General features: G+C 56.5%; 8 protein-coding genes across 8 annotated transcripts; 6 read left to right on the top strand and 2 right to left on the bottom strand.

Annotated features, from left to right (window-relative positions):
* Nucleotides 1-92: 92 nt before the first annotated feature.
* Nucleotides 93-605, top strand: B0H64DRAFT_446419 (uncharacterized protein; the record flags this gene model as incomplete). The annotated part of the gene is made up of 1 exon (XM_062806910.1): nt 93-605. One exon carries the CDS (start codon nt 93-95, stop codon nt 603-605), a length of 513 nt encoding a protein of 170 aa, XP_062654695.1.
* A 545-nt stretch (nt 606-1,150) lies between these two features.
* B0H64DRAFT_367215 (uncharacterized protein) lies at nt 1,151-3,101 on the top strand (the record flags this gene model as incomplete). Its single annotated transcript, XM_062801939.1, has 2 exons — nt 1,151-1,592; nt 1,674-3,101. The coding sequence occupies exons 1-2, from the start codon at nt 1,350-1,352 to the stop codon at nt 3,099-3,101; spliced, it is 1,671 nt and encodes a 556-aa protein (XP_062654694.1). The 5' UTR covers nt 1,151-1,349.
* Nucleotides 3,102-4,452: 1,351 nt separating this feature from the next.
* Nucleotides 4,453-7,533, top strand: B0H64DRAFT_420487 (pectate lyase superfamily protein-domain-containing protein; the record flags this gene model as incomplete). Its single annotated transcript, XM_062805462.1, has 3 exons — nt 4,453-4,592; nt 4,622-4,718; nt 4,993-7,533. 3 exons carry the CDS (start codon nt 4,453-4,455, stop codon nt 7,531-7,533), a joined length of 2,778 nt encoding a protein of 925 aa, XP_062654693.1.
* Nucleotides 7,534-9,805: 2,272 nt separating this feature from the next.
* Nucleotides 9,806-10,977, top strand: B0H64DRAFT_410010 (kinase-like domain-containing protein). Its single transcript, XM_062804763.1, has 3 exons — nt 9,806-10,302; nt 10,365-10,712; nt 10,956-10,977. Exons 1-2 carry the CDS (start codon nt 9,887-9,889, stop codon nt 10,654-10,656), a joined length of 708 nt encoding a protein of 235 aa, XP_062654692.1. The 5' UTR covers nt 9,806-9,886; the 3' UTR covers nt 10,657-10,712; nt 10,956-10,977.
* Nucleotides 10,978-11,422: 445 nt separating this feature from the next.
* B0H64DRAFT_367211 (uncharacterized protein) lies at nt 11,423-13,233 on the top strand. Its single transcript, XM_062801938.1, has 2 exons — nt 11,423-11,493; nt 11,595-13,233. The coding sequence occupies exon 2, from the start codon at nt 11,762-11,764 to the stop codon at nt 12,995-12,997; it is 1,236 nt and encodes a 411-aa protein (XP_062654691.1). The 5' UTR covers nt 11,423-11,493; nt 11,595-11,761; the 3' UTR covers nt 12,998-13,233.
* A 231-nt stretch (nt 13,234-13,464) lies between these two features.
* Nucleotides 13,465-14,720, bottom strand: B0H64DRAFT_427232 (uncharacterized protein; the record flags this gene model as incomplete). Its single annotated transcript, XM_062805772.1, has 3 exons — nt 13,465-13,721; nt 13,789-14,244; nt 14,320-14,720. The coding sequence occupies 3 exons, from the start codon at nt 14,718-14,720 to the stop codon at nt 13,604-13,606; spliced, it is 975 nt and encodes a 324-aa protein (XP_062654690.1). The 3' UTR covers nt 13,465-13,603.
* A 577-nt stretch (nt 14,721-15,297) lies between these two features.
* On the top strand, nt 15,298-16,550 carry B0H64DRAFT_330884 (uncharacterized protein; the record flags this gene model as incomplete). The annotated part of the gene is made up of 5 exons (XM_062800964.1): nt 15,298-15,579; nt 15,679-16,074; nt 16,128-16,201; nt 16,272-16,444; nt 16,501-16,550. 5 exons carry the CDS (start codon nt 15,298-15,300, stop codon nt 16,548-16,550), a joined length of 975 nt encoding a protein of 324 aa, XP_062654689.1.
* Nucleotides 16,551-21,581: 5,031 nt separating this feature from the next.
* Nucleotides 21,582-22,930, bottom strand: B0H64DRAFT_409989 (uncharacterized protein). Its single transcript, XM_062804762.1, has one exon. It carries the CDS (start codon nt 22,894-22,896, stop codon nt 21,781-21,783), a length of 1,116 nt encoding a protein of 371 aa, XP_062654688.1. The 5' UTR covers nt 22,897-22,930; the 3' UTR covers nt 21,582-21,780.
* Between the last annotated feature and the right edge of the window lie 699 nt (nt 22,931-23,629).

Here is a 23,629-nt window from a genome sequence, read left to right as displayed (position 1 = left end):
CATTCTTCACCGTTGCCATGCTTCCCGCCGTCATAGGAGGCCTTGCCGCAGCGTTTGCCGGAGCAAAATCCATGATATTCGACCCGCCAACCATGCGCGCAGCCGACAACCCCGACGTGGCCAAAGTCTGCCATGCGATCAAGACACTGTCATCGGTTGACCAAGCTTTGGCAAGCCGGTTAGCGAAAAATGCACACGGCAAAACCCAGGGAGGCCCGCCGCTCCCCTGGCCACCACTCCCACACGACCTTCTCGGGGTGGACATCCTGGCGCCCCCCTTCTCGTCCCACCCGGCGGAGAACAATTATGTGGCGTGGCAGGAGACTTTGGAGACCACTACAGCGGCGGCCCTTGAATACTGGCTGCGGCCGGGCGTGGGCGACAAGGAGATCCACGACGCAGCCGAAATTGCATCCCTCTGCCTTCGACGCCCGGAGCTGCTCCTCGCTTACCGTGGCGTGGTCCGCAGTCTGACGGAGGGCTGGCTGCCCTGGACTCACACCGTCACCCGGGACAGCAAAACGCGGTGGATGGTGTTGGGAGACGTCTGCGGCTGGGTGGGACAGGGGGAGGTCGGCTCGGATGGTTCAGGTTTGGGGATGTGATGCGGCTGAGGGAACCTGTCATGTTGGAGTTCTTGGCACATCACACGGGCAGGCATGTACAAACAGGAAATACTACGTCTCTCATTGAATATTGAATGTGAACGACGAACAACGCCCTCATCCCACTTCACCCCCTTCCCCTGCCCCCCCTCCCGATGCCCCCCTCCCGAAACCACCAAACCCGGACGTTCACCTTTTCCATTGTAGCTCGCCGCTGCGCCTTCGTTTGCCTCCCTTGACCTTGCTCGTGGTGCTATTATCGCAACCGGCCCACAATAGTCCACAATCCCATCACTTTGACAACGACGGGAAGATCCATGCGCTGTGACGGCCGTTTCCGGGGAGGAGGCCACGGAGACTCCTTTCACATACGGGGGGTGGCGAAAGTCCGCAAGCGTGCATGACAAAAAAGCGGACCACCAAATGAGGTTCTGCGGCCAGCCGACGCTGCTGCATTGCTGGACGTTTCCGGCCACCCCGTGTTTGCTTTCAGTGACAGACGGGACGCATCTGGACCCGACCCCCCATGCAAGTGGCATTATCTTGTGAGACCCCATTGGAAATGGCAAAACGAGAGCCATCTTCGTTCGTTGCATTCTCCCAGCGCGTTGCTCTTCCGCTCCGCTCCATTCGGTTCCAAGTTCCCAGTTCCCATACCATACGCTCTTCGTTGGTGTTGAACCTCTTCCTCGCCCGCGATCCCTCCCTTCTTGTTAGCGCCAAACCACAGTTTGCTCGACAAACATGGCACGACCGCGGCACCGGCGCCCGACGGTGGATGTTAATCATTCGAGCACCGCCCGTCCGGCCACCTCTCCCGACTCCCCGGCCATCTCTACCGACTCCCAGGCTACGTCTGCCGATTCTCCACTTCCCTTGCCAGATCTCTTGGACACTCCTTCCGACCCACTGCCTGCTTCTTTTGTGCCGATGTCTCGTCCTCCTGTCTCGGGCGCGCAAAGCCGACCGGCGGCATCGCTCGCCCCCGTTCGACGCTCCTCGCGTTCCGTGGTTGCAAAATCAGCCCAACAGCGTGAAGACGATCGAGGGCACGAGTCGCGGGCACAGCGACCCCTTTCCCTCGGCGCCTTCCTGTCCCGCGTGGTCATCTTCGGTTCGGCCTTCCTCGTGTGGACAATCCTGTCGACGTCCAACCCGGGCCCGGGCTCCCCGCGGCCCCCTGCCCTTTCGCCGCCCAGTGCCCCCCGGGGTGTCGGCCAGCCAACCCACTACACCTTCAGCCGCCTTACGGTTGTCGCAGACTTCATCGCCATCGCTCTGGCCATGGGCCGGATCGGCTCCAAGGTTCACAGGCTCCCCTGCGTGAAGCGCGGTGCGGCCGGCCGAGTAGCCGCCGCACTGTCCGACTTGGGGAACCCAGCGGCGCACCTCGCGGAGTGGCTCCGCAACAAGAATTTCCAAGGGAGACCTTCGGAATCCGCCGAGGGCCACATGGCCGTGGAGGCACTCCAGTCCGTGAGCGAAGCCTGCGCAGCCGCAGCTCGAGTTGACAGGTTTCAGGCGCTGTGGTGGGACGACATGAAACCCCACGCGGGATTTGGGGTGAGCGACGTGTTGTCCGCTCACTTTCATGAATTTGAGGAGGGGATTTGGGCTTTCCACCCCGACGAGGAGGACCTGGGCCAGTACGACGACCTGAACCTGGTCGGGAACGTCAACCACCACGAGGCCGCCGACCTCAACCGCACGGCTGCCAGCTTCCTGTCCAAGCTCCATGCCACACAGCTGCCGGAACTCATGCATTTCTGCAAGCGAGATGGGCCGCCCTTTCAGACGCCACCCGAGGAGTTCGCGAGACTCAAGCTCAAGTTCGACAGCATGGTCAAACAAGTCGAAGAAGTGAGCGGCTCGGACTGGACGGAAGCGGCCAGGGCGGGACTGGAGCAGCTGAACATCTGGGATGGGCTAAGGCCGGGCTTGCTTCGACGGGCCGTCTTCTGGGCCAAAGGATTGCCCTGGGAGTATCCGTGCCGGCCAAAGCCCATCTTCGAAAACAACGCTGATGGAGGTAGTGGCGGTAGTGGGGATGAAGGGTCTTGGAAGGACCCATCCGCCGCGTACACCCGTCAGACGATTTGGGATGCAGCCGACCCTTACTTCTACGCCAGCGCCTGGCGCGCCGTGCTCGCCTCCCAACGCGTCGTCCGGGAGACGGTGCTGCCGCTCGTTCGCGAGACGCAGGCCGGCCTCGCCGAGGCCCAATACCTGTATGAGAGGCAGGTCGCGGAACCTAGCCAGCGGCTAAAGCGTCAGGTGGCGGAGCTCGTCGCCGGGCGAGGCTGGGAGCTCGTCGAGCGAGTGCAGATCGGCTTGACGGCCGAGGGGCACTGGCTCGAGGTCTCCCGTGCCGATATCAAGGCTATCCCCCTTACCGACCTGCGGAACGCTACCGTATGGAGGCGTATGTTCCTCCCACTGGAGGCTAGGACGGCTGACCGGCTGAGGTCGGCTCGCCACAAACTGCTCGGCTACTAGACAAGTGCCGGGCAGGCCGGGGCTGGGGGGGGGGGGGGGGGGGGGGGGGGGGCGATGGCGAGCCGAGTGCTGGAGCTGCATAGATGTCGTTCCCAGATGACAATCGTCACTCTGCCGAGCCTCGAGATGGTGCATGTGCGCGAGGCACTCCGTCTTTAGGGCTCTGTGACACGGTCGTCACGCCGTCCCTTTTACCTTGCTGTCACGAGTTGTCACGCGGGGTCTAAGCGGGCGTTTTGGGGGTGAAACCCGCGACAACGGCTTACCTCTCAACCCATCAAGCCTCGAGCCCTCCGGTCCGGTTCCGGGCGCAACACCAACTCCCGCACCGCGTCCGAGCTGCCGCTTACCAGCCCCACCCCGATGCCATCACCACCCGAGCAGCCACTGCCACGAGCTAGAAGGGCTGAAGCAGCGGCCTACGGATTAGCGGCGCCGTCGGGTCAAACTCGCCAGAAAAACACTGCCCAGCTAGGCTAGGCCGAGGGGGCGCCGAACACCAAGGACCAAAGGTAAGCAAACAAAGCAGCAGGCTAGCAGCAAACCACGGGGGCACCCAAGATGGTCACCATGGCGCCGACGGCGATGCTCACCACCAACAACACCAACGCCACGGTAAAAAGGCCCACGGAAAATCATTCTCGCGCGCGGTTGGCCGGAGAAGCTGGGTACCGAGGTACCTAGGCTTGCTGAAAACACGCCCTCTCTACACGTGGATATATGGAGGTAATGAACTCCAGACCAGACACTCACAACTCGCGAATGGACCGGTAACTAACATCTTGCCAAGCAGTTCTCCTCTGTACCACTCCCAACACTCCCGAGTTCCGAACCGCCTCGCAAACGCACCCTGGACGAACAACGCACAAACAAAGATTCTCATCAGCCGCAACACGAGATGCGCAGCCCAGCAAGAGGCTGACCCCAGAGGAGGCATCCAGTCCGTCGGGTCGCTGGATCGCCTGCTTGCTTTCCTCTTCCGCATCCGGGAGATTGTGCGAGCTCAAAACCTGGCCAGGGGTCCCCAGCAAACAATCCAGAGTGACCTCGTTCACAACTCAACGACTCATTCCGAATTCGCCGAATCCGTATCAGCACCCCACGAACGCATCGCAACGAGCAACATGACGACGTCGACAACGCGACGACGGTGGCACACCATGACCAGGCCATGCCGTGAGGGAGTTCGTGGGTTACTCACTTACTGTTGTCTCCGGCCCCTGAGTCCTCCTGTTTGGTCCTGCCCGGTTGGTTCGCATCCCCACGGCAGGAATCCGACGCTGAGCTGACTGATGCTTGAGAGTTCGCGCGGCGCGGGACGCATCCGTGGTGGGGTGCGAAATGAGGTCCCATGCCGTTGTCGTTGCTTCTTCAGGGGGGGGTGGCTTGCGCACCCCAAATTTGGATGCACCCTCACAGGCGAGCCAGGGACGCCAGTGACCGTTCAGGTAAAGGGCATGCCGTTCCTGCAGCTCTTGGCAAACTACCACCGTCCCCCCCGGTGCATCCCAACCAATTAGCATGCCCTTGAAGTGGGAAAGTGTCCGAGCAACGCCGGCCGAGACCGCATCACGGCTCACGGCCCAGCACCGGACGCACGGGGGACATGGGGATTTTGTTATTTTGCATGGATCGTGTGTGCCCCAGCAGCTTGGCATAGGCTCGCACCCGGCACTCCTCACGATCGACCAGGCCGAGGGGGGGATCGATCCGGGGAGGCGCAGAGAGGCGCTCTTTAAACGTGTCGATCCCTTTGCCCTCTTTTCCTGAAAGAGGACCCCCTCGGGCCAGCCCTGACAGTGATCTCGATCGGTCCACGATGCGATCAGAGTTTGCCGCATCGCAGTCATTCGTTTGAACCATCAGCATCGCTCGGCATCTCGGTAGTTAGGTAATACTGACCTACCTTTCCAAGATGCATCGTCTCTCGCTTCAGTCACTCCTTGCCGTCTCGGCCCTGGTGTCGGGCATCGCGGCCAATGCGAACGCGGATGGTGACCACCAGGGCGTCACCGTCGTGGTCAGTCAGACCCTGACGTCCTGCCCGTCCCCGAGCCCGCCTCCGCCGTGTTCCTCGTCTCCCGGGTCCGGGTCTCCAGCTCCGAGCTCATCCACCCCGTCCAGCTCGCCATCCCTCTCGTCCAGTATCCGCAGCACAGCCACCAGCAGCGCCGGCATTCCTGCCTGCACCGACTTCTGGCTCGAAAAGATCAAGCACCAGGGCGTGGCTCCGTTCGGCGGCCCAGACTACGATGTCTTCCGCAACGTCAAGGACTACGGCGCCAAGGGCGACGGCGTCTCGGACGACACCGACGCCATCAACCGGGCCATCAGCGAGGGGAAACGCTGCGGCCCCGGCTGCACCGGCAGCACCAAGACGCCGGGCCTCGTCTACTTCCCGCCCGGTACCTACATGGTGTCCTCTCCCATCATCGACTTTTACTACACCCAGCTGGTCGGCAACCCCGGATGCTTGCCCGTTCTCAAGGCCACCCCCGACTTCACCGGCCGCTGGCTCCTCGACACCAACCAGTACGGGGACAGCGGCCTGTCGTGGGGCGCCACCAACGTGTTCTGGCGCCAGGTTGCCAACCTCGTCATCGACATCTCGGACGTCTCTCCCGAGACGCTGATCTCGGGCATTCACTGGCCCAGCTCGCAGGCGACGTCCCTGTCCAACATCGTCTTCCGGTCGTCCGAGGCCAAGGGCAACCTGCACCAGGGCCTCTTCGTCGAGGAGGGTTCCGGCGGTTACATGGGCGACCTCGTCTTCTTCGGCGGCGCCCAGGCCATGTCCATCGGCAACCAGCAGTTCACCATGCGCAACATCACCGTCCACAACGCCAAGACGGCCATCCAGCAGCTGTGGTCGTGGGGCTGGACCTACAAGGGCGTGAGCATCAACAACTGCGAGGTCGGCTTCGACTTCACCGCCGCCGACCAGGGGAACCTCAACGTCGGGTCCGTCACCATCCTCGACAGCGAGATCAAGAACACGCCGGTGGGAATCGCGTACGGCAGCGCCAACGCTACCGGCCCGGCCGTGGCCAACAACTTCATCTTTGAGAACCTGCGGCTGGACAACGTGCCGACCGCCATCCGCGGGCCCTCGGGCACCGAGCTCGCCGGCTCCGCCGGTACGACCGTCATCGAGGCCTGGGGCCGCGGCAACGAGTACACGGCCTCCTCGGGCCCGACCTTCTTCGAGGGCCCTATCAAGCCCAGCAAGCGGCCGGCATCCCTCGTGGCAGGGACCGCCTTTTACGAGCGCTCCAAGCCGCAGTACGAGAACGTGCCCCTGACCGAGTTCGTCAGCGCCCGTGCCGCCGGGGCCAAGGGCGACGCCACGACCGACGACACCGACGCCCTCAACGCCCTCTTCGCCTCGGCCGCCGCCGACGACAAGATCGTCTTCCTCGACGCGGGCATGTACCTCGTGACCGACACGCTGCGCATCCCCGCCGGGTCCCGCATCTTCGGCGAGGCCTTCCCCGTGCTCCTCTCGTCCGGCCCGGCCTTCGCCTCGGCGGCCGCCCCCAGGGCCGTCGTCCGGGTCGGCGCCGCGGGCGACACGGGCCGCGTCGAGTGGTCCAACACCATCGTGTCGACGCGCGGCGCCCAGGCGGGGGCCGTCCTGATCGAGTACAACCTGGCGTCGGCGCCTTCGGCGCCGTCCGGGCTCTGGGACGTGCACACGCGCATCGGCGGCTTCGCCGGGTCGGAGCTCCAGCTGGCCGAGTGCGCCAAGACGCCCGACGCGCCCGTCACGGGCGAGGCCGACGTCGCCGCGGAGTGCGTGGCCGCCTTCATGAGCATGCACGTCACCCGCACCGCGACGGCCCTCTACATGGAGAACTGCTGGATCTGGGTCGCCGACCACGACATCGAGGAGGGCGCCGACAACCAGCAGATCACCGTCTACGCGGGCCGCGGCCTGCTCGTCGACGGCAGCCCGGGCCCGCTGTGGCTGGTCGGCACCAGCGTCGAGCACCACCAGTTCTACGAGTACCAGTTCGTGGGCGCGACCGACGTCTTCATGGGCCAGATCCAGACGGAAACGGCCTACTACCAGCCGAACCCGGACGCGCGGCTGCCCTTCCCCGCCGAAAAGGCGTACCACGACCCGGAGCTGGCGGCGGGCGAGTCCGGCTGGGGCCTGCGCGTGGTCGACAGCACGGGCCTGGTCGTCTACGGCGCCGGCCTGTACAGCTTCTTCGACAACTACGACGTCAATTGCAGCCAGATCGGCGAGGGCGCCACCTGCCAGCAGCGCATCTTCAGCGTCGAGGGCGAGTGCGACCTGCGGGTTTACAACCTCAACACGGTCGGCACCAAGAACATGGTGACTGTTGACGGGGTGGATGTGGCCGACTACGAGGACAACATCGACGGGTTTGTCCACTCCATCGCGCTGTTTGGCGTGGATGCGTAAAGGGGGCGGACTGGTTGAGGGGGATGTTCATGATATTTCGGGGGCTTTGGGACGTTGACGGCGGCACCCCGGGTTTGATATGAGAGATGAACGCGCTGGGTTGGGTAATGGGTTGGGGTCGCCAGTCGGGTCTATGTAACACACCGCATTCCTTTCCTTGTATAACGTTACTTCGCTAGTGTATAATCGGGTTCATGTTGGGCCTGAACGCAGATGAATATAAAAACTTCACTGCCATGCTGAGGCACTTTTCTAAGACCTGCTTCACTACCCCCGAAACTCATTCCCATTCCCTTTGATAGTACGCCATATGACGGACAGGGACTGAGAAGGTCGACATCTGCCATTGGCCTTCGGTTCTTTTTCGCCCTACATAGGGGTGATGACGTGGCCTCGTAGGTATGCTTTGTGTACCTAGTCTACTTGTAAATACCTATTCGAGTCTGGGATCGTCGTCTCCCGCCTGGGCTGCAACCCGGTTAGTTAAGGTAGGCTTACAATGGATGTTCGTGTGGTTGTTCGTGTGACTGTGAGAATCCCAAGCATGTCGATCTTTCTGTCCTTGGTTTGCCGATAACCGTCGCGACTGACGGTGGCAACTCTCATCCACTCATTTCGGTGGCTCAAGGGGGCAGTGGTGAGAGTCGCACAATCCTATAGACAAGCGACACAGCCCCTTTAATCAACTATTTACCTGGCGGGTAAGCCAAATCCCCCCTCCTGGGTTTACTTCTTCATCTTCTTTACTTTTATACTCTCATACATTCCACAACCAATCCACAATCCATGGATGTCCAAAAGAAAGACGACGACGCGCCACCGGCCCCCCCCACCGTCGGCTGCACCCCTCTCCGGCGTCGACTCGCATTCTGGTGCTGCTTTCTCTCCGGCGTGCTGGTCAACATACTACTTGAGGTTTTCATCCGGCCGCGTGTCCCCTGCACCCCTTACTTGCCTTTTATCGCCGTTATTTTACGCCTGCTTTTCGCGGCGTTAACAAGGCGCCTTCACAAGTACCTCACGGGCGAGAAGGCGATGGCTACCTGGGCTCTAGTCGCTGTTAACATTCCACCCATTTTTCTTGCCAGTTACGCGCTCGGCTCCGAGTCCTATCAGCGTTGCATGATCTTTGCAGCTGAGGCTGACACAAAAATACTGGAGACCTTGCGATCTATTACCTAAGGTCACGTTGGCCGGGGGGGTGGCGGTTAGGTTGATGTCAGAGTGAAGGAGCACGAACGGGCGTGCGGTCACCAACCATAAAGTCAGTATCTTCCAAGCAAAGAAGTTAAATTGAAATCACCCTAAACTATGCCAATTCCAATTCCTTCACCCTGCCCACTATATCTTCCATGCCGCTAACTTGAACCCGCTCACCCATCCATAGCAGAACAAGGGCCAGAGCGCGACTTTCAGAATATCAGACACTGCCACGCACCTGATTAGTCGATGGATTTAGAGGATAGAGCGTGTACATACAATGAGAGACCCTTCCCCCCTGGCAAACGAATACCCTTCAACAAAAGGGGCATGCCTGGGTGCTGGAGATGCTGGTTCCGCACTTGGCGCACTTGACGACTTCAGAAGGCATGGTGGAGGAGGTAATGGGCGAGGTTCAAGGGACAGGACGTGTGGGCAGCGATGTGTTTGGGCGGGTGTGTAAGAGTGTTTGATTTGAGACTGTTGAGGTGTGTACTAAAGTTTTGAACGTACCTTAAGTTGCAATGTTGTCCCTTCTTATAGAACTTCGAAGTTTGTGTGCCTGGAAACGCTGCTCATGTCACCGACACAGTGCACGCAACGGACTTTAGGCAACACATTGTAGAAGCGTGTCACACTCCCATGCCGACTGCAACGGTCAAGGTTGTCTCCCGCATTGATGTCAAGAGGTTCATGACGCTGTCCTAGCCAACAACTGGCAAAATGTAGATCCTGTTGGCAGCATAGAGCGCCGGCTGCGCAGGGGCTGTGTCGCGACGGCTTTCTGATTTAACCCACGAGCATTGGATTTGACCCCCGTTACGGGCCACCCGCTGCTAGCCTGACTCTGCCTGCTGTGTAGGTAAGTTAGCCTTACCGCAGGTCGCCTCGGTCTGTTTCGGTCAAGCGCGTTACCGCCCACCGTCCATTCCGCCCCACCATCAAGAGCATCCCATTCGTTGTCTTTTTTGCCGCCCTCAACTCACACAATGCCCACCATATAATTCAAGGTGCAGGGGTCGATCGTCAGGTGACCTCGACCCTCTCTGCTCACTCTCCCCCCCCCCTCCTCCTCCCCCCGCCTCCTCAAGACACGACGGCTTGGCTTGGACGTGATCCAATATTTATCCTCTCGGCTTTCCCACTCAACAAGATGGCGCCCCCGACCAACCATGAGCTGAATGCCAAGCGCGAGCAATATTGCGTGAGCATCACGCCTGAAAGAAAGTACTATCGATGCGGGAACACATGGATCAAGCGAAGCTTGCGGCCGGCGGAATGGCAGGAACATAACGGTTTCATGCACGTGCCGAGGTTGAACGTACAGCGGATCATCAACGAAGGAGCCTGTCTCAAGTTCCTTGCCGAGAGGACGGACATCCCCTTGCCCAAGTTTTATGCCTGTTTTGAGGACGACGGGGCCGCCTGCCTTATCACCGAGTACGTCGAAGGGGTTGGGATGAACGACCTCGATGAAGAACAACAGAAGATCGTCACCCAAGAACTCCAGGAGCATATTGAAACGCTGAAGACATTGACGTCAAACACCTGGGGTGGACCTGGTGGCCTGGTAGATCCCCCGATAAGAACGCCACGCGAAGGACTGGGGCAAGTTGCTAATGAAGCGAGCAGGTGTTGCCTCCGCACCGCATCATGAGAAAGTCGGACGGCCGGCCATGGAGGATGCGTCCTCGGGAGGAGCATAGTCTTGTGTTCTGTCACAACGACCTTTCCGCGAACAATGTCATTGTGGATCCCAATTCCCTGAAGATCAAAGCCATCATTGACTGGGAGTATTCCGGATTCTTTCCGCCCGAGTTCGAAACAAGCTTTTATACGCGGCCTGGCCCGTCAGTCGCGCTCCCGGGCGAGGTGGATGATGTTGAGACATTGATGGGTATCATGGAAAGGGAGAAACTGTAATCCCCAAGTCGGAGGCTTGGGTTTCAAAACCTAATAAACAGCGATGCGTTTTCGGGCTTAAAAGAAGTCAGTGGCGGCTTTATGATCCATCTCCACCCTGGTGCCCTTGTCTCGTCCCCTCTCCCAACTTCAGCAGGGTCTAGCTTCGGTGATGGAAATTGTAGCGTAGGATGTTGTTGTGTTCCGCACTGGAAAGTCGGGACCCGAGGACTAATCCATTTAAAACCCTCGATCCCATTCACGTTGCCAGGACCTTCAACGCAACATGCCGAGTAAAGACATTGAAGAGAGAGCCAAACCTGAACGACACATGTGCCCCTGGCTAAACCCGAAACTGTCCAGCTGGGCATCGGCAATGCGGCGGCATTTATTGGCTGACACTGCGTGCTTCCTCGGCGTTTTGTGGGACCGGCAGCTGGTGCTTTTGGGGGCGGTGACCCCCCTGACAGAACATGGTCTGAGCACGGGACCGATTGTGTGTGTACATCAACGAGATGATAAGAGAAAGAGAGTGTGCGTGTGGAACGTATGAGGGCGTGTATGTGGGTGGAGGGTGAGGGGGCTAAGGAGACATCTGGATCGTGACGGCGGATGTTGTTGACTGAGCGTGGGACATGGTTGGCCCTGGTTCTGATGCAGGGCGGGCTTTCTTTTCCCTGCTGATGCTTTGTACACGTAGACGGCCCCGCCAGGGGGCAGTCTCCTGTTGGCAGCAAATCCACAATCACCACGCAGCACGAATGGGGAAGCCTGAACCATCCCCTCACCCCGACCAACTCCACTCCCAAACACCAACCACTCCCAGAGATGCAGCATCCAATCGAGTGTCGCGGTAAGGTAAGGCTTCCACGGCCCAAAATGACAGAAAAACATTCACTTGGGAAACTGTAAAGAATGCAACAAGCTTAATCTGTAAACTCACCGCTTCGACCGTTCAGCTCAGTCTGTAACATTGAAACCTCCTGCATCTCAGGCTGGTCCTGCACTTCGAGTCCCCAACATCGAAACCGTCACTTCGGAAGCCGTCACTTCGCCCCCGGGATAAGGGACTTGTTCCCTATTATCTGGCATCTTTTGGTTCCCCATCCTCTGTCTGAGAGCCGCCATGGCTTTCTCATTCAAATGGATTACTGGCAACAAGAAGATCAGGAAGAGGGTATTCCAGGCTGCATCCAAGTATGTCAAAGACGCGGAACCAATCGTCCAGACAATTGAGGCTGGACTGAGCGCCTACGCCGGTAAGGGGATGCTGGGCGATATCGCTACTGTGACGAGCAACGTCAGGAGCTTGGTTTCAACGGCCAAAGAGTTCGTCCCTTCAATGCAGGTGATGGGGGGGTCATTGGCCGACTCGGCAAAGATCTTCGTCCAGTTCAACCTCATCGCGACGGCCGCCGGGATCGGTGCGAACGTCGTCATGACGTACCAGGGAATCAAGGTCCTTCAGCTCATAGACGCCCGCCTCAAGGACATGGCCACCAGCCTTGCCGCCCAGACAGCCCTCATTGCACAGAAGGACTTTCCACCCTACGTCCACGGCATGATCCGAGAAAGAGTCACGCAAACCTCCCTCGACCCCGCCTGCGATCACTGGTTCTTCGTGTACCATCCGGACAACGACTGGTATCCGGGATTCTACCACCTCTTGGAGAAGGAGCCGATAGGACCGGGATTTTGCGGCTACACGAACCAGATCGACACAGCCTTTGTCTTCATGCTCGCGGCGAGGCGACACATCGAAAAGAAGGAACGCCGAGCGCGGGAAGACGGTCGGCCCATCCGTCCAACCAGGCTGCATCTCCTGATCCCGGCGTACCAGCCCATCTTGATCCTCGAGGCGCTCAAAATCCCAGAGGAGATTGGGGACTTCGTGATGGAGGGCCGCATCAACAGCAACACACACTTCGTCTGGCTCAACCTGCCCGAGGACCAGAAATGCTATGTTCAGGACATCGGCCATTTCGCCCCACCGACCCCGGGATGGTTCGGCTGGTTCATGTCGGGGCTTGGGTTGACGGACAAGGCACCCAAGCTGGGCCAACCGAGGGTCTTGGGGACTAGGCAAGGGTCGGCGGAAGGCGGTGAAGGAAATGCGGACCTCGACGTTGCCGACGCTGATGGTCAGGAGGGGGAGGGAAGCCGTGGTGACCAGAAACGACAGAATTCCACGCCTCTTCAACACCGATACCGACGACGCCGTGGAACGCGCCACGGTGACCACGGTGAGGAAAGGGGGAGGCATCGACACGGCGAATCTGCGGGAAACAACCCCCGCCACGGGGGAAAGGAGTCTCATCGGCCCGCGCGAGACGCCAGTGTGCTGCAGACTCACGCCGGATAAAGAAAATATTGAAGGGGCAGCTGCGGCAATGAAGACAAGTCGACAAACTATTCGGTGCGGCGTGTCTGATGCATATATTGGGGGAACAGGCGTATAATGATGCTGTTTTGGGTATGGCGTGCCGGCGCTTGTTTTGTTATTAGATTGAGATTTGAAACGGGTTTTGTAGATATCCATCGACTGATAAAGCTTTTGTTCTAGAAAAGTCTGAATGTGAGACTTAAGAAGAAGCATAATTGCAGAGAATCCAGGGGCAAAGATTGATATATAAATGCAATCGTTAACGGGTGCTTGGGGGAGATATCTGAGGTGCAACGGATATCAAGGTGGCACGAAACTAGAGGTAAGAATTCATCTAGATGAGCACAGGTGACTTGTAACTTTCCGTACCTAGGCAATGCAACACTAAGCGGACGTGTATTGTCTCGTTGATCTCCATCCTCGAGAGTAACACTTATTTCTCAATTCTAGTTTCGTTGTTACCCCTTCAAGTCCCAAGCTACCCAAGGAGACAGCGCTGAAGTCTGTACCTGTTGTGTCCGTTTCATCAACCACGCCTGCACCTTTAAAAAGGCGCTCCCTGTGAAACCTGGTTTCCCCAAACGTCTACACAACACCTGTGCCAATCCAAACGGGCGCTGACGTGCAAACGAACTCGTCGCTGTTGAAAACTCTCTCGCACGCTGCCTGCACGTAACCCACACCAACAACATCGAGCGGCGGTCTAGTGGGAGATCATCGCTTGTTAGCTAACGGCCAGATGCATAGATAGGTCCTGGCAAGTTACTCACGAGCCATCGCACGCCCAGTGTTCCGAAATTTCAAGCATGTTCAGCAGCGGATCGAAGTGGAAGTCTGCCGTGGTGGTGGTTGCATCTGACGTGCAGCTACCCACAAAGCTGCCATCCTCCGCTTCTGAAGGTGAGCAGTTGAATGTGTTACCGTTGGCCGAGCTCTTGAGGGTAAAAGATGGGCCCGTGTCTGAGCTCAGGTTCGGGTCAGTCGGTGACGCCCCCGGTTCCATCGTGAAACTGCGTTGCCATTGCTCGACCTTCCACGACTGATATTCCTTCGATGTCTCGGCACACGTTGGCTCCGTGGTCTCGGAACCAGGGACTAGCACCGTCGCGATGTTGAGGTTTGGGCGAGTCCCCGACTCTGTGCTCTTCGGGACGCAGTAGCTACTCTCGTCTGTCGTTGTACAGTTGACATCGAGAGTGATGGACCCGGTGGCTAGCCCCTGAGACCTATTTGGCGGAATTAGCCCGGCACAATAAGGAGGAAGAGACGGGTATGGGTATGGCGGTAAAGGTGAACCTTACCCTTCTTGGTCGGAGCAGGCAAACGTATGAGCCAGGTACATGGTTTTGTTCTCCCAGTCAACCGCAAACGACACGGTATCGTCTTGCCCTGTCCCGGCACCGGTCCAGATGCAGTCTGCCCATATCAGGTTGCTCCCGCCTTGGTACCACCCGGCCCACGCTTCTGGCCACTGCCCAACACACTCATACAAAGGCGTCTGGGTATTGCTCTGAAGGCTGGCCGCAATGGTAGCGAGGTCATTGTTCTTGCTCGGGTCGGGGCCATCGTATCGCACGTCACCCAAACGATACTGGAAACTTCCCCCATCGGCGCCGCCACACGGCCGTGCGGCGTTGACTCCGAATGGGAGGCACAGGGTGGCGGCCGTGGCCAAGGCGATTGATACGAGATTGTTGCGCATCGTGGACAGATGAATTCGATGGGTCACGAAGGCAACAAGAGCTGGCCGAGGGCCGAATCTAAATCTAATAACCAGACATAGAGGGGTCGAGACTGGCCATGGAAAAGACCAAGATAATATTACTCTTTAGCCTCATTCTGCCAGATTGCCTGCGTAGCCGATCCCGTCTGGCTATGTGCTGGAGAGGGGTTGTTATTGACCGGGTATTACCAATCCCACGAACGCCTGCAGCCGGTCTGGTTTCTAGAAGGACTAGAACTGCCGACTCCAAGGAATTCCAATCTAGGCTCCACGTGCAAAAGATTAAACTCTCGGCATACCATGGGACGGCATCGGGTTCCTTTACCCTGACCGGGATGGAACGCTGGCGTATTTAGGGCTTGGAGGCACCTGTCTCTTAGTTTCAGGGGGCATGAACTCGGTTCCCGGTTCCAGTTCGTTTATCGTACCTCGTACCCTTCACTACCCCTTTCTCTCTAGTCACTTCACCCTCAGTGCTCGGATTCGACAACTCACCAAGATGAAGTTTAGCACGCTCCCTCTCGCGCTCCTTGCGCAAGGAGCTGCGGCTCAGCAAATGATCCGATTCAGCTGCTCGCAGCTCGTCGTAGGACGCATGGACCCGCTGGTGAACCCGGGGCAGGCTCAATCCCCCCATGTTCATCAGGTGGTGGGAGGCAACTCGTTCAACGTCAGCATGGACCCGGAGACACATGACCTCGTCGAGCAGTCCACCTGTACTAGCTGCACTTTCTCGGAAGATTTCTCCAACTATTGGACGGCCATTCTGTACTTCCGCGCCCGCAACGGCACCTACAAGCGCGTGCGCCAGTTCCCCAACGTGGGCCTCCGTGCCGATGTATGATACAACCATGCTCTTTCTCTCTCCGCCCCTCATGACCTCCGAAGCCGAACAGGATAAGACATGGAATAGCTGACCCTCTCCTGACAACAAAAGGGAGGAGTGACAGTGTACTACATCCCGCACTACGATGGCAAAACGTCCGTGACCGCTTTCAAGCCCGGTTTCCGCATGCTGGTCGGCGACGCCGGCCTGCGCGAACGCGAGGGCATGCAGAAGCAGCTGTGCCACCGCTGCCTGGGATCCGGCTACGACCGCGGCGGCGCGCCGTGCACTGGAACGGACTCGCAGACGCTGCCCGAGGGGTTCTGCGAGGGCGGTATCCGCACGACCGTGACCTTCCCCACCTGCTGGGACGGCAAGAACATCGACAGCCCAGATCACAAGAGCCATGTTGCCTATCCGGAGGTTGGGAGCTTCGAGTCGACTGGGCCCTGCCCCGAGAGCCACCCTGTTCGGTTGCCTCAACTCATGTACGAGGTCATGTGGGATGTACGTATCTGTTCCGTATCCGTTGCTTGTCAACAGTTGACTGACACGGATAGACCACCGAGTTCAACGACGAGTCTCTCTGGCCCGAGGATGGCTCACAGCCGTTTGTGTGGAGCACTGATGATTCGTAAGTTCCCGAATCCCCGAAGGCTGATCACTGGCCGAGAAGCGATAGGTTGCTGACGGGAGCTCTGTAGTGTCGGGTACACACAACACGGTGACTACATGTTTGGCTGGAAGGGCGACTCACTCCAACGGGCTCTTGACGCCCGCTGCGGCAATGCTGTTTGCAAGGAACTCCGAACGCAGACTTCCGAGGAGGCGATGCGGTGCACCATTCCTCAGAACATTGCCGAGCCAGTCGACGGCTGTAAGTTTAACTTTTGTTCATGAAAATGATGGGGTAAAGGCTAACATATTGATTAGGGCTCCAGAAGATTCCCGGTATGGGAATGGTTGATGGGGAAGGAAATTAGAGACTTCACATCGAGCTCAAGGGCCGCAGGCCTTGGAACCATTTCTTAGGAATAATATTGTTTGACCTGAATCCAGGTCTTCAATGACACAGCTACTAGGCGGGGAATATGTCGGTGACGTTTATTCATAATAGCCACTACAATTTGAGATGGACCACAGGGGCGGACATGTTAACCTGACGCGGCGTTGCCCCTACTCGGCATCACATCCAACCCAATGCCCGCCACTAGCGGCTTGCTAATTCAACCCATGACAGAGTACTATCCAGCAGCCTCCCCGTAACCTCGCGACTGCCCACCCCGACGGTTTACCCACCCCGATGACACTCATGCTGCCGTCGATGTGCCCGAGTGTCTCGCAACATGATCCGTTTTGACGCAGCTCTATGAGAGACCTCGGACAGTCGATGTAAGATTAGTCGCGGCTAACGTACGTGAGTAATAGTGCACCACCAAGTTACACGGGGAACTCACCTCGACAACGAACCCGAACGGGCTGTTCAGGTTCGGTTGAGCAGGACCACCAAAGGTCCAGTGGAGATTGCGTCTCTGCACTGGCTCTGGCCACGTTCAAGACCAGGTTCCCAGGCGGCACCACGTGGAGGTTGCAGAGGCCGACTTCGCCGCCCGGCCGGCCCGTCACCCGTCGACACGGGATCAGGAACCGACCCCCCGCGAACGAGGATGCGCAATAAGCAAAAGCCCAATCAGTCGGATGGCACATCGCACTAAACAGCTACGAGGCCATCACTCCGCACGGCCACGGGCCTGATCAGACCCGAAGGTCCATTGCGCACAGAATGCCCCCAGAGAATCCCCCCAGAGAATCCCCCCAGAGAGCCCACTTCCCCCCGGACGGACGAAGCCAAGGCAACGCGCGGCAAGGAAACGTACCTGATAAACCATTCCATCGAGGTCGTCCCACCTCTGCGAAAGGTTCCATCTTTGTTTCCTTCTCGTCTCTGTCAAGCGGCGTCTCGAGATACGACCACACGGGTGGGGTTGGGCCACTCATGGGCGAGGAAATGAGACTGGTTTGGCTGTTCCGGCATGATCCAATCAGCGGAAAAGCCAGTCAATGTTCAGGCGTGTCGTCCTTGATTCGCATTTCGCTCGGATGGAACTCTAATCGTCTCTGATGTTCTTGGTGAAGGGTGGCTGGTCGTGTGCGGTTTTATTCCGATCCGAACCTTACGGGCGCATGGCATTGAGCAGCCTTGCAGCCAGATGTTGGATCCGATCCTGATGATACTGTTCGTCAGTGCTCTTCAAAACTTTTGTTTAAGGTGAGGGTTGCCCGTGTCTCATGTATTGCCTCGTCTGAGAATAACAGCAACATCAACGTGGGGAATGACAAGCAAGTGAAGATGCATTAGTACCAAGGCCGCGGTGTTTAGTCACCCGCGGTGCTCTCCCGCCTTCATGGCATCGTTTCAAGGCAGTCCGGTGGCCCTCAGATGTCCCCGAAGTTGCGCTTCATTGCCCTTGGCGGTCCCCCGTTGTCAGTGCCTTGGACCTCTCGGCGGTGAGGACTGTCTTCCGCCCAAGCCCGTCCGCGGCCGCCGTGGCGGATCGACTCGAAGTTCGGGGTTGCTACCGCGGCAGATTCCCAGAGTCAGCATCATGAACTGGTGATGTACGTTATTCCGGTCAATTGCACCGTCGCAAAAAGGAACCCTTGCTGGCCATGATACTCTTCTTTGAGGCATTTGTCTCCGAAGCGACGTCGTCTGTCTCTTGGTACTGGTGGCTCGTTAGCAAATTGGTGATGTTGCAGATGACGGTATTGTCGTTTCGAGACGAAGTAGGAAATGGAATAAACGCTCTCGCAAGGTAAGGGAATTTGGCCAATGTGCAGCGTATTATGTTCTAGAATCGAATGATGATGCAGCTAAGTTGTGCGGTTTTGAACTGGATCGCATGGCACCCTCTCCCGCAACCTGCAGGAAGCTTCGGCACGGGCGAGTTAGGACCTACTAGTACCATTAGGTTCAATGGTAGGGAAGGTACATGTTGTTTCTTTCCCTGTTCTGCACCCCGGACTGATTCGTCCCACGACCAAGCTCCGGGCGCCTTCCCACAAAAGGGCGTCACCTATCCCGAGGCCGGTCTTCGATTTTGTCACTGCCTTCCACTCTAGTACCTACCTTTAGTAGTCCAAAAGGGCAGGCTCTCGGGAAGCGCATGACAGTTCCGAGAGAGGGCACTACTTCAACAATGACGAAAAGGAGAAAGCGCCTTACATTTCCACCGGGGGAACGCGATGGAATCAGAAGGCGTATCGCAGAGGGGTTTAGGTGTACCTGCTTCCGATCCACTTAACCAAACTCGGAAGTTGCCAAACTTACGGTGTGCCGCTTGCAGAGATGGAATGCCATACCGAAGGTAGGTACATACACTGCATCGTTCTTACTGACCTCAGCCGTAAAATGACATGGTCATTACTGGGGGGCGGGAATGATTGAGGGAAAGTGCCAACGTGTAGCCTGGCGTGGCCCTCCAGCCCGAAACCCATGATCAGCGTGAGACATCATCTTTTTCACTCTCCAGGCTCGCCCACAGTCGAACGGCTGCATGTACCGAAACACGACCCCCCGCCCTCCACAATGTCTCCGATCGCGATGTCACGTTCGAACAGTTGATGACGCCGCAGTGGCATCATTTTCAGCCCCCCTTCAACTTGCACCGGCACATCGGCAATCGTTGACAGATCAATAGCCTCCAACGAAGAGGTCGGTTAAAGCTGGGGTCCCCGACAGCACAGCCGAAGCCCAGTACCGATTCATTATACGGTCACTTCGCAGCAAAGTCGCAACGTACTAAGTCCAGTGACATTTCTAGAAGCGTTTACTTACGATACTAACATTGTGTGTAGAATGCCTGGCGAATCGGTATCCCACCTACCTCTTTTCAGCGCCTGCGTTGGGAACCGCACGAGCGCGACAAAAAAGAACGACGGCTAACGCCAGCCTAGAGCCCGCCAGCCCCTCCCACTACGAAGGCGGCTATCGTGCGCGATTCCTTTCTTTCACGGCCTGTTTTCCTTAGCGCCGGTTCGATAGTATCATTCCGGGCATTCGCGTCTTCGCTGCCAGTGGCAACGGTCTCGTAGTCGATCCGTTGGGTGCAAAGTTTGACCCGGTACGCCACTGCACACATCCCCTCGTGCTTTTTACTTTGAACACCTCCCCGTCGATGCGTTTAACTATCTGGACACACCCACGCAATGTTGCGTCTTGGGAGGGTCACCTCTGGATAGCCGGGGATGGAGTTATCAGCGCTGACAAACTTGTCCTAACTCGTTTTCTTTTTTTTTCTTTTCCCTTTTCTCTCCTTCCTTTTCTCTCTTTCCTTTTCTCTCTTTCCTTTTCTCTATCTCTTTTCCTTGATTTTTCAACTTTCGTTCGTCATTTTCTTTCACCCCAATCCGTTTATTTCATTTCATATGCCCGATTTCCTGTTGCTCGATATTGTTTTCCTTGACTCGAGTCGGTGAACGTCTCAGGTACCTTCCATTATATTCCGGGTTTCTTTTGCACGAGGTCGTTACCTACCTAGGTACCTAGATGGTCCGTTCATTGTACTAACATTTTGCACGTTAGCCGTTCACCGCAAACGTGGGTCGTCCCCGACCGACCGGCCGTGCTCACGGCATGGGTTGCGCTAATAAACCGACGTTTTCGGTCTGTCTAGGCTATGATAGCCGTGAGTGCCCTCCTTGTAACCTCGTTCCCGAAGACAAACTTCTGACTTAGTGGTTAGAAGCACGAGAAGAAAGCGGTAGTGAGTCCGAGATTCGTACCGAAATCGCCCGGGCGACTGACTGACCGGATCCCGTATGATAGGAATGCGAACTGGAGAGAAATGTAAGACGCCTCAGCAGTCAGCCCACATCTGAACCTGGACCGCTTACCATCCTAGCGCTTGGCAAGGGAGCGAGACGTGAGCACACCCGAATAGCCGTTGTGCTGTGTAGGTAGCCAAATTGTCTAAATCCCGTTATAGCATCACATCAAAGAGGCGACAGTAAGCCTCACCATCGGAACGCCCGCCGCGACACTTAACAGACTCAGGGCGCTGATTATTTGTTCATGAAACAGAGATGGACACTGGACTTGGATGTAAGTTAATCCGATTCACGGTCGCCGGGAAGTTCAAAATGACCTCTTACAATGTTCAGCAAACAGTTTCCGACGAGGCCGCTGCCTCTTCCGTTAGAGTAAGTATCTTTCTGGATTTCACACTACTATCCGCAATTGTAGTGACGCTGATGAAGTTCTTGCAGACAATGATAGAGCAAGGGGTGGCTGCTGTGCGCACTTTGTCCCCAGAAGACCAGTGCTTCGACGAAACTGACATTTACCAAGGGAAAGGGAAAGACGGCTCCGGCCGATGAAACGGCGGGCCAGGTCGAGGTATGTCACTTCAGGGTATTCCACCATATGAATGAACAAATTTGGCCAGTTGTCCTAACTCCCCATCACAGGACGCAGACATGTCATCAAGTAAGTCCGCGAACAGTCAGTATTTCCAGTGACCGTGCTACTTCCCACGCGGCTCTGACTAAAATTGTGGCATGAAAAAAGATATGTACTGGTAGAGTAGACGCGTTGTCGAGTAGATTATGCTCTAGTCACATTGGGAAAAAAAGGCTCGTGACGGTATAGGAAGAAGAGGGCTTGGACACGGGAAGCTGCAATAATTTCCCGTAGCAATGACTTGAGACAGTAATACACAGTTGAAACCCTGCGGGGCCGTCTTTTGTCTCTGCAATTGGTGTCGTGGTTCGACATCTGTGAACTGGAAACGAACGGCGACTGCCGAACCCCTGCGGTCCTAAAAGGGCATAAGCCTCGACTCACCGCAAACACGTTCTGTCGAGACCGTTGAGGGGATGAAGAGGTGTTATTTACTGTGTAGTAAGCTCTTGACCGATGTGATGGTAATTACGGGATGTGTTGGGGGATACGGTCTCGTAAGGCCTCTGCGAGAGGCGTGCCCTGGGCTTCGACAAGTGTAAATTGGGTTAGGAACTTAAAACTATTATCTTGCTTCTAGTCTAGTCTTCAAAGCATTTAAGTTTCCTTTTTTCACTTCCCTGGTGTTTACTTTGCACCATCTCGAGGGTATCGTTTGTCATCGAGGCTGCAACACACCCGCTATTGCTCTTGGTCCCAGTCCTCGCTCGTAAGACCTAGGTTAGAAGAAATCAGGTTCATAGAGCTTTTCTTCAAACGTACTCGCAAGCCAAAAGTCTGTATGTAATATATATACAATCAGGAGCGCCGGGAAAGTAAAAGTCTTCACTGGCAAACTGGGCATCCAATTCATCCATGAAATCTTGGAGCTGCATCATGAACCCATCCGAGCCACAGCAAGAGCAGGGTTCCTCATCATCCTTTGTTTCAACTTCATAACCTGCATCCCACATTCGCCTATGCCCTTTCGTCCGTCCAAGTTGCCCTTTCTTCACTTCGACGAACCGACGGTCATTTGCATAGAACACGGTTGCGGGCCCGTCTCCCGACTTGTCGGCCTGTTCCTCGGTGGCTTCTTGATCGTGTCTTGGATTGCGCTTGATTCGGTAGTCGATGAACCAAATGGAAAAGGTATACGACATGGATGTGCTCTCAACAATGTCCCTGACAATGTTAGGAGTTCTATGTTCTACGCCATTATGCCTTATCTTATCCCACGCCGGATCGTATTCCAAGGCCGCGTTGCGGGAATGTACATACCGACCAATTTTCTTGTAATTGTCGTGGGAGACCAGACTAGGGAAAATATCATCTGTAATTCCCATGTCAAAATATGAAACCTCTGGCGGCTTCAAAATAAGGAGATCTTGTAAGGGGAAGATAGTGAAATAGCGCAGCGAGGAGTGATCGAAGATCTTGTAGGTGGTTGTTTCGGGGAGCGTGAAGCGGCCTCGTTTCGCTCGGAAGCTCTTGACCTCTGAAGGACTCCATTCGTGTTGGAGTCGTGCTGGAGCTTGAAATTCTCGCTCGATAATCAGCATTGATTCTTTGCACGCTGTCCAAAGACCACTGTCGATAAGGTAGGTTGATGGGTTGTTGAGTGTCCACGAGATTGGGGCGGCTTCCCTTGAGGCTGGACTGAAGTCAACACCCTTTGGCAGGCACTGTGGTGCGGCAAGCCACCACAGGCAGGGCCTACGATCATCTTGGTCTGTAAAGGCTCTGTGTTCCGACTTGCGGCTTGAATGCCCCTGACTGCAGAGTCTGAAAACGTGCACTCCTGGTTCAGCCGGACGGATTACAAGTTTCCAAATCTTCTCTCGTAGTTCCCACGGGAGACGGGGGAAAAAGTGGAATTCCGCTGCCATTCTAGAATTTGTGATGCGATGAAGTACCTTGGTGTGACAGGGGATGGGAGGTTCGAGTCTCAGCTTTTGGTGACGGCGGGGGATATTTATAGGGCGTCATGCACGCGCTCCCCATTACAAGGCAAACCAATACCGAGCGCGGAAAGGGGGGAGTGGGCATGCAACATTGCATAGGTGACACTGTTCATGGTAAAACAAGATGATGTGCGTGAAAGGACTAGATAATGCTTCACCACTTTATTGGGATACAATAGCATGTTGAACACCACATTTCGGCTCTAGCAAAGTGTTTGCAGAAAAGCTATTACGCAAAAACAGTCCAAGAGCTTCAAACATCCTGGATCAGCAAACGTAAAAGCAGTTAACGGTACTAAAAACATAGTGAAAGAATACTCCGGTCGAGTAAATTCCGTATGTTTGTTTAAACTGTTATCTTTAACCACGTTTCAGCTATTTTACGGTTTTTACGAAACACTTACCTATTTTAGTTTACAAGGCTAACAGACTCCAGAGGATATTTTGCATTCATTCCTACCTGCCGTAGACCTGAAGAATGGTGGTGTCGAAACAAAGCTCACAAAGTTGCTAACCCTAACCCCTTGTGCTGTGATCCCAGGAGAGTCTGTCACGTGCTTGCGAAAGGCGGTGAAAGCTGTACCTGCCCCGCACTTGGCATTGGGACCCCTCCTTCCTTCATGGTTCCACACTGCAATTTGAAAATCCAAATTTTTTT

Source organism: Chaetomium fimeti (assembly GCF_033439085.1).
Source record: "Chaetomium fimeti strain CBS 168.71 chromosome Unknown B0H64scaffold_10, whole genome shotgun sequence".
Classification (NCBI taxonomy): Eukaryota; Fungi; Ascomycota; class Sordariomycetes; order Sordariales; family Chaetomiaceae; genus Chaetomium; species Chaetomium fimeti.
This window is presented reverse-complemented; position numbering and strand designations above follow the sequence as displayed.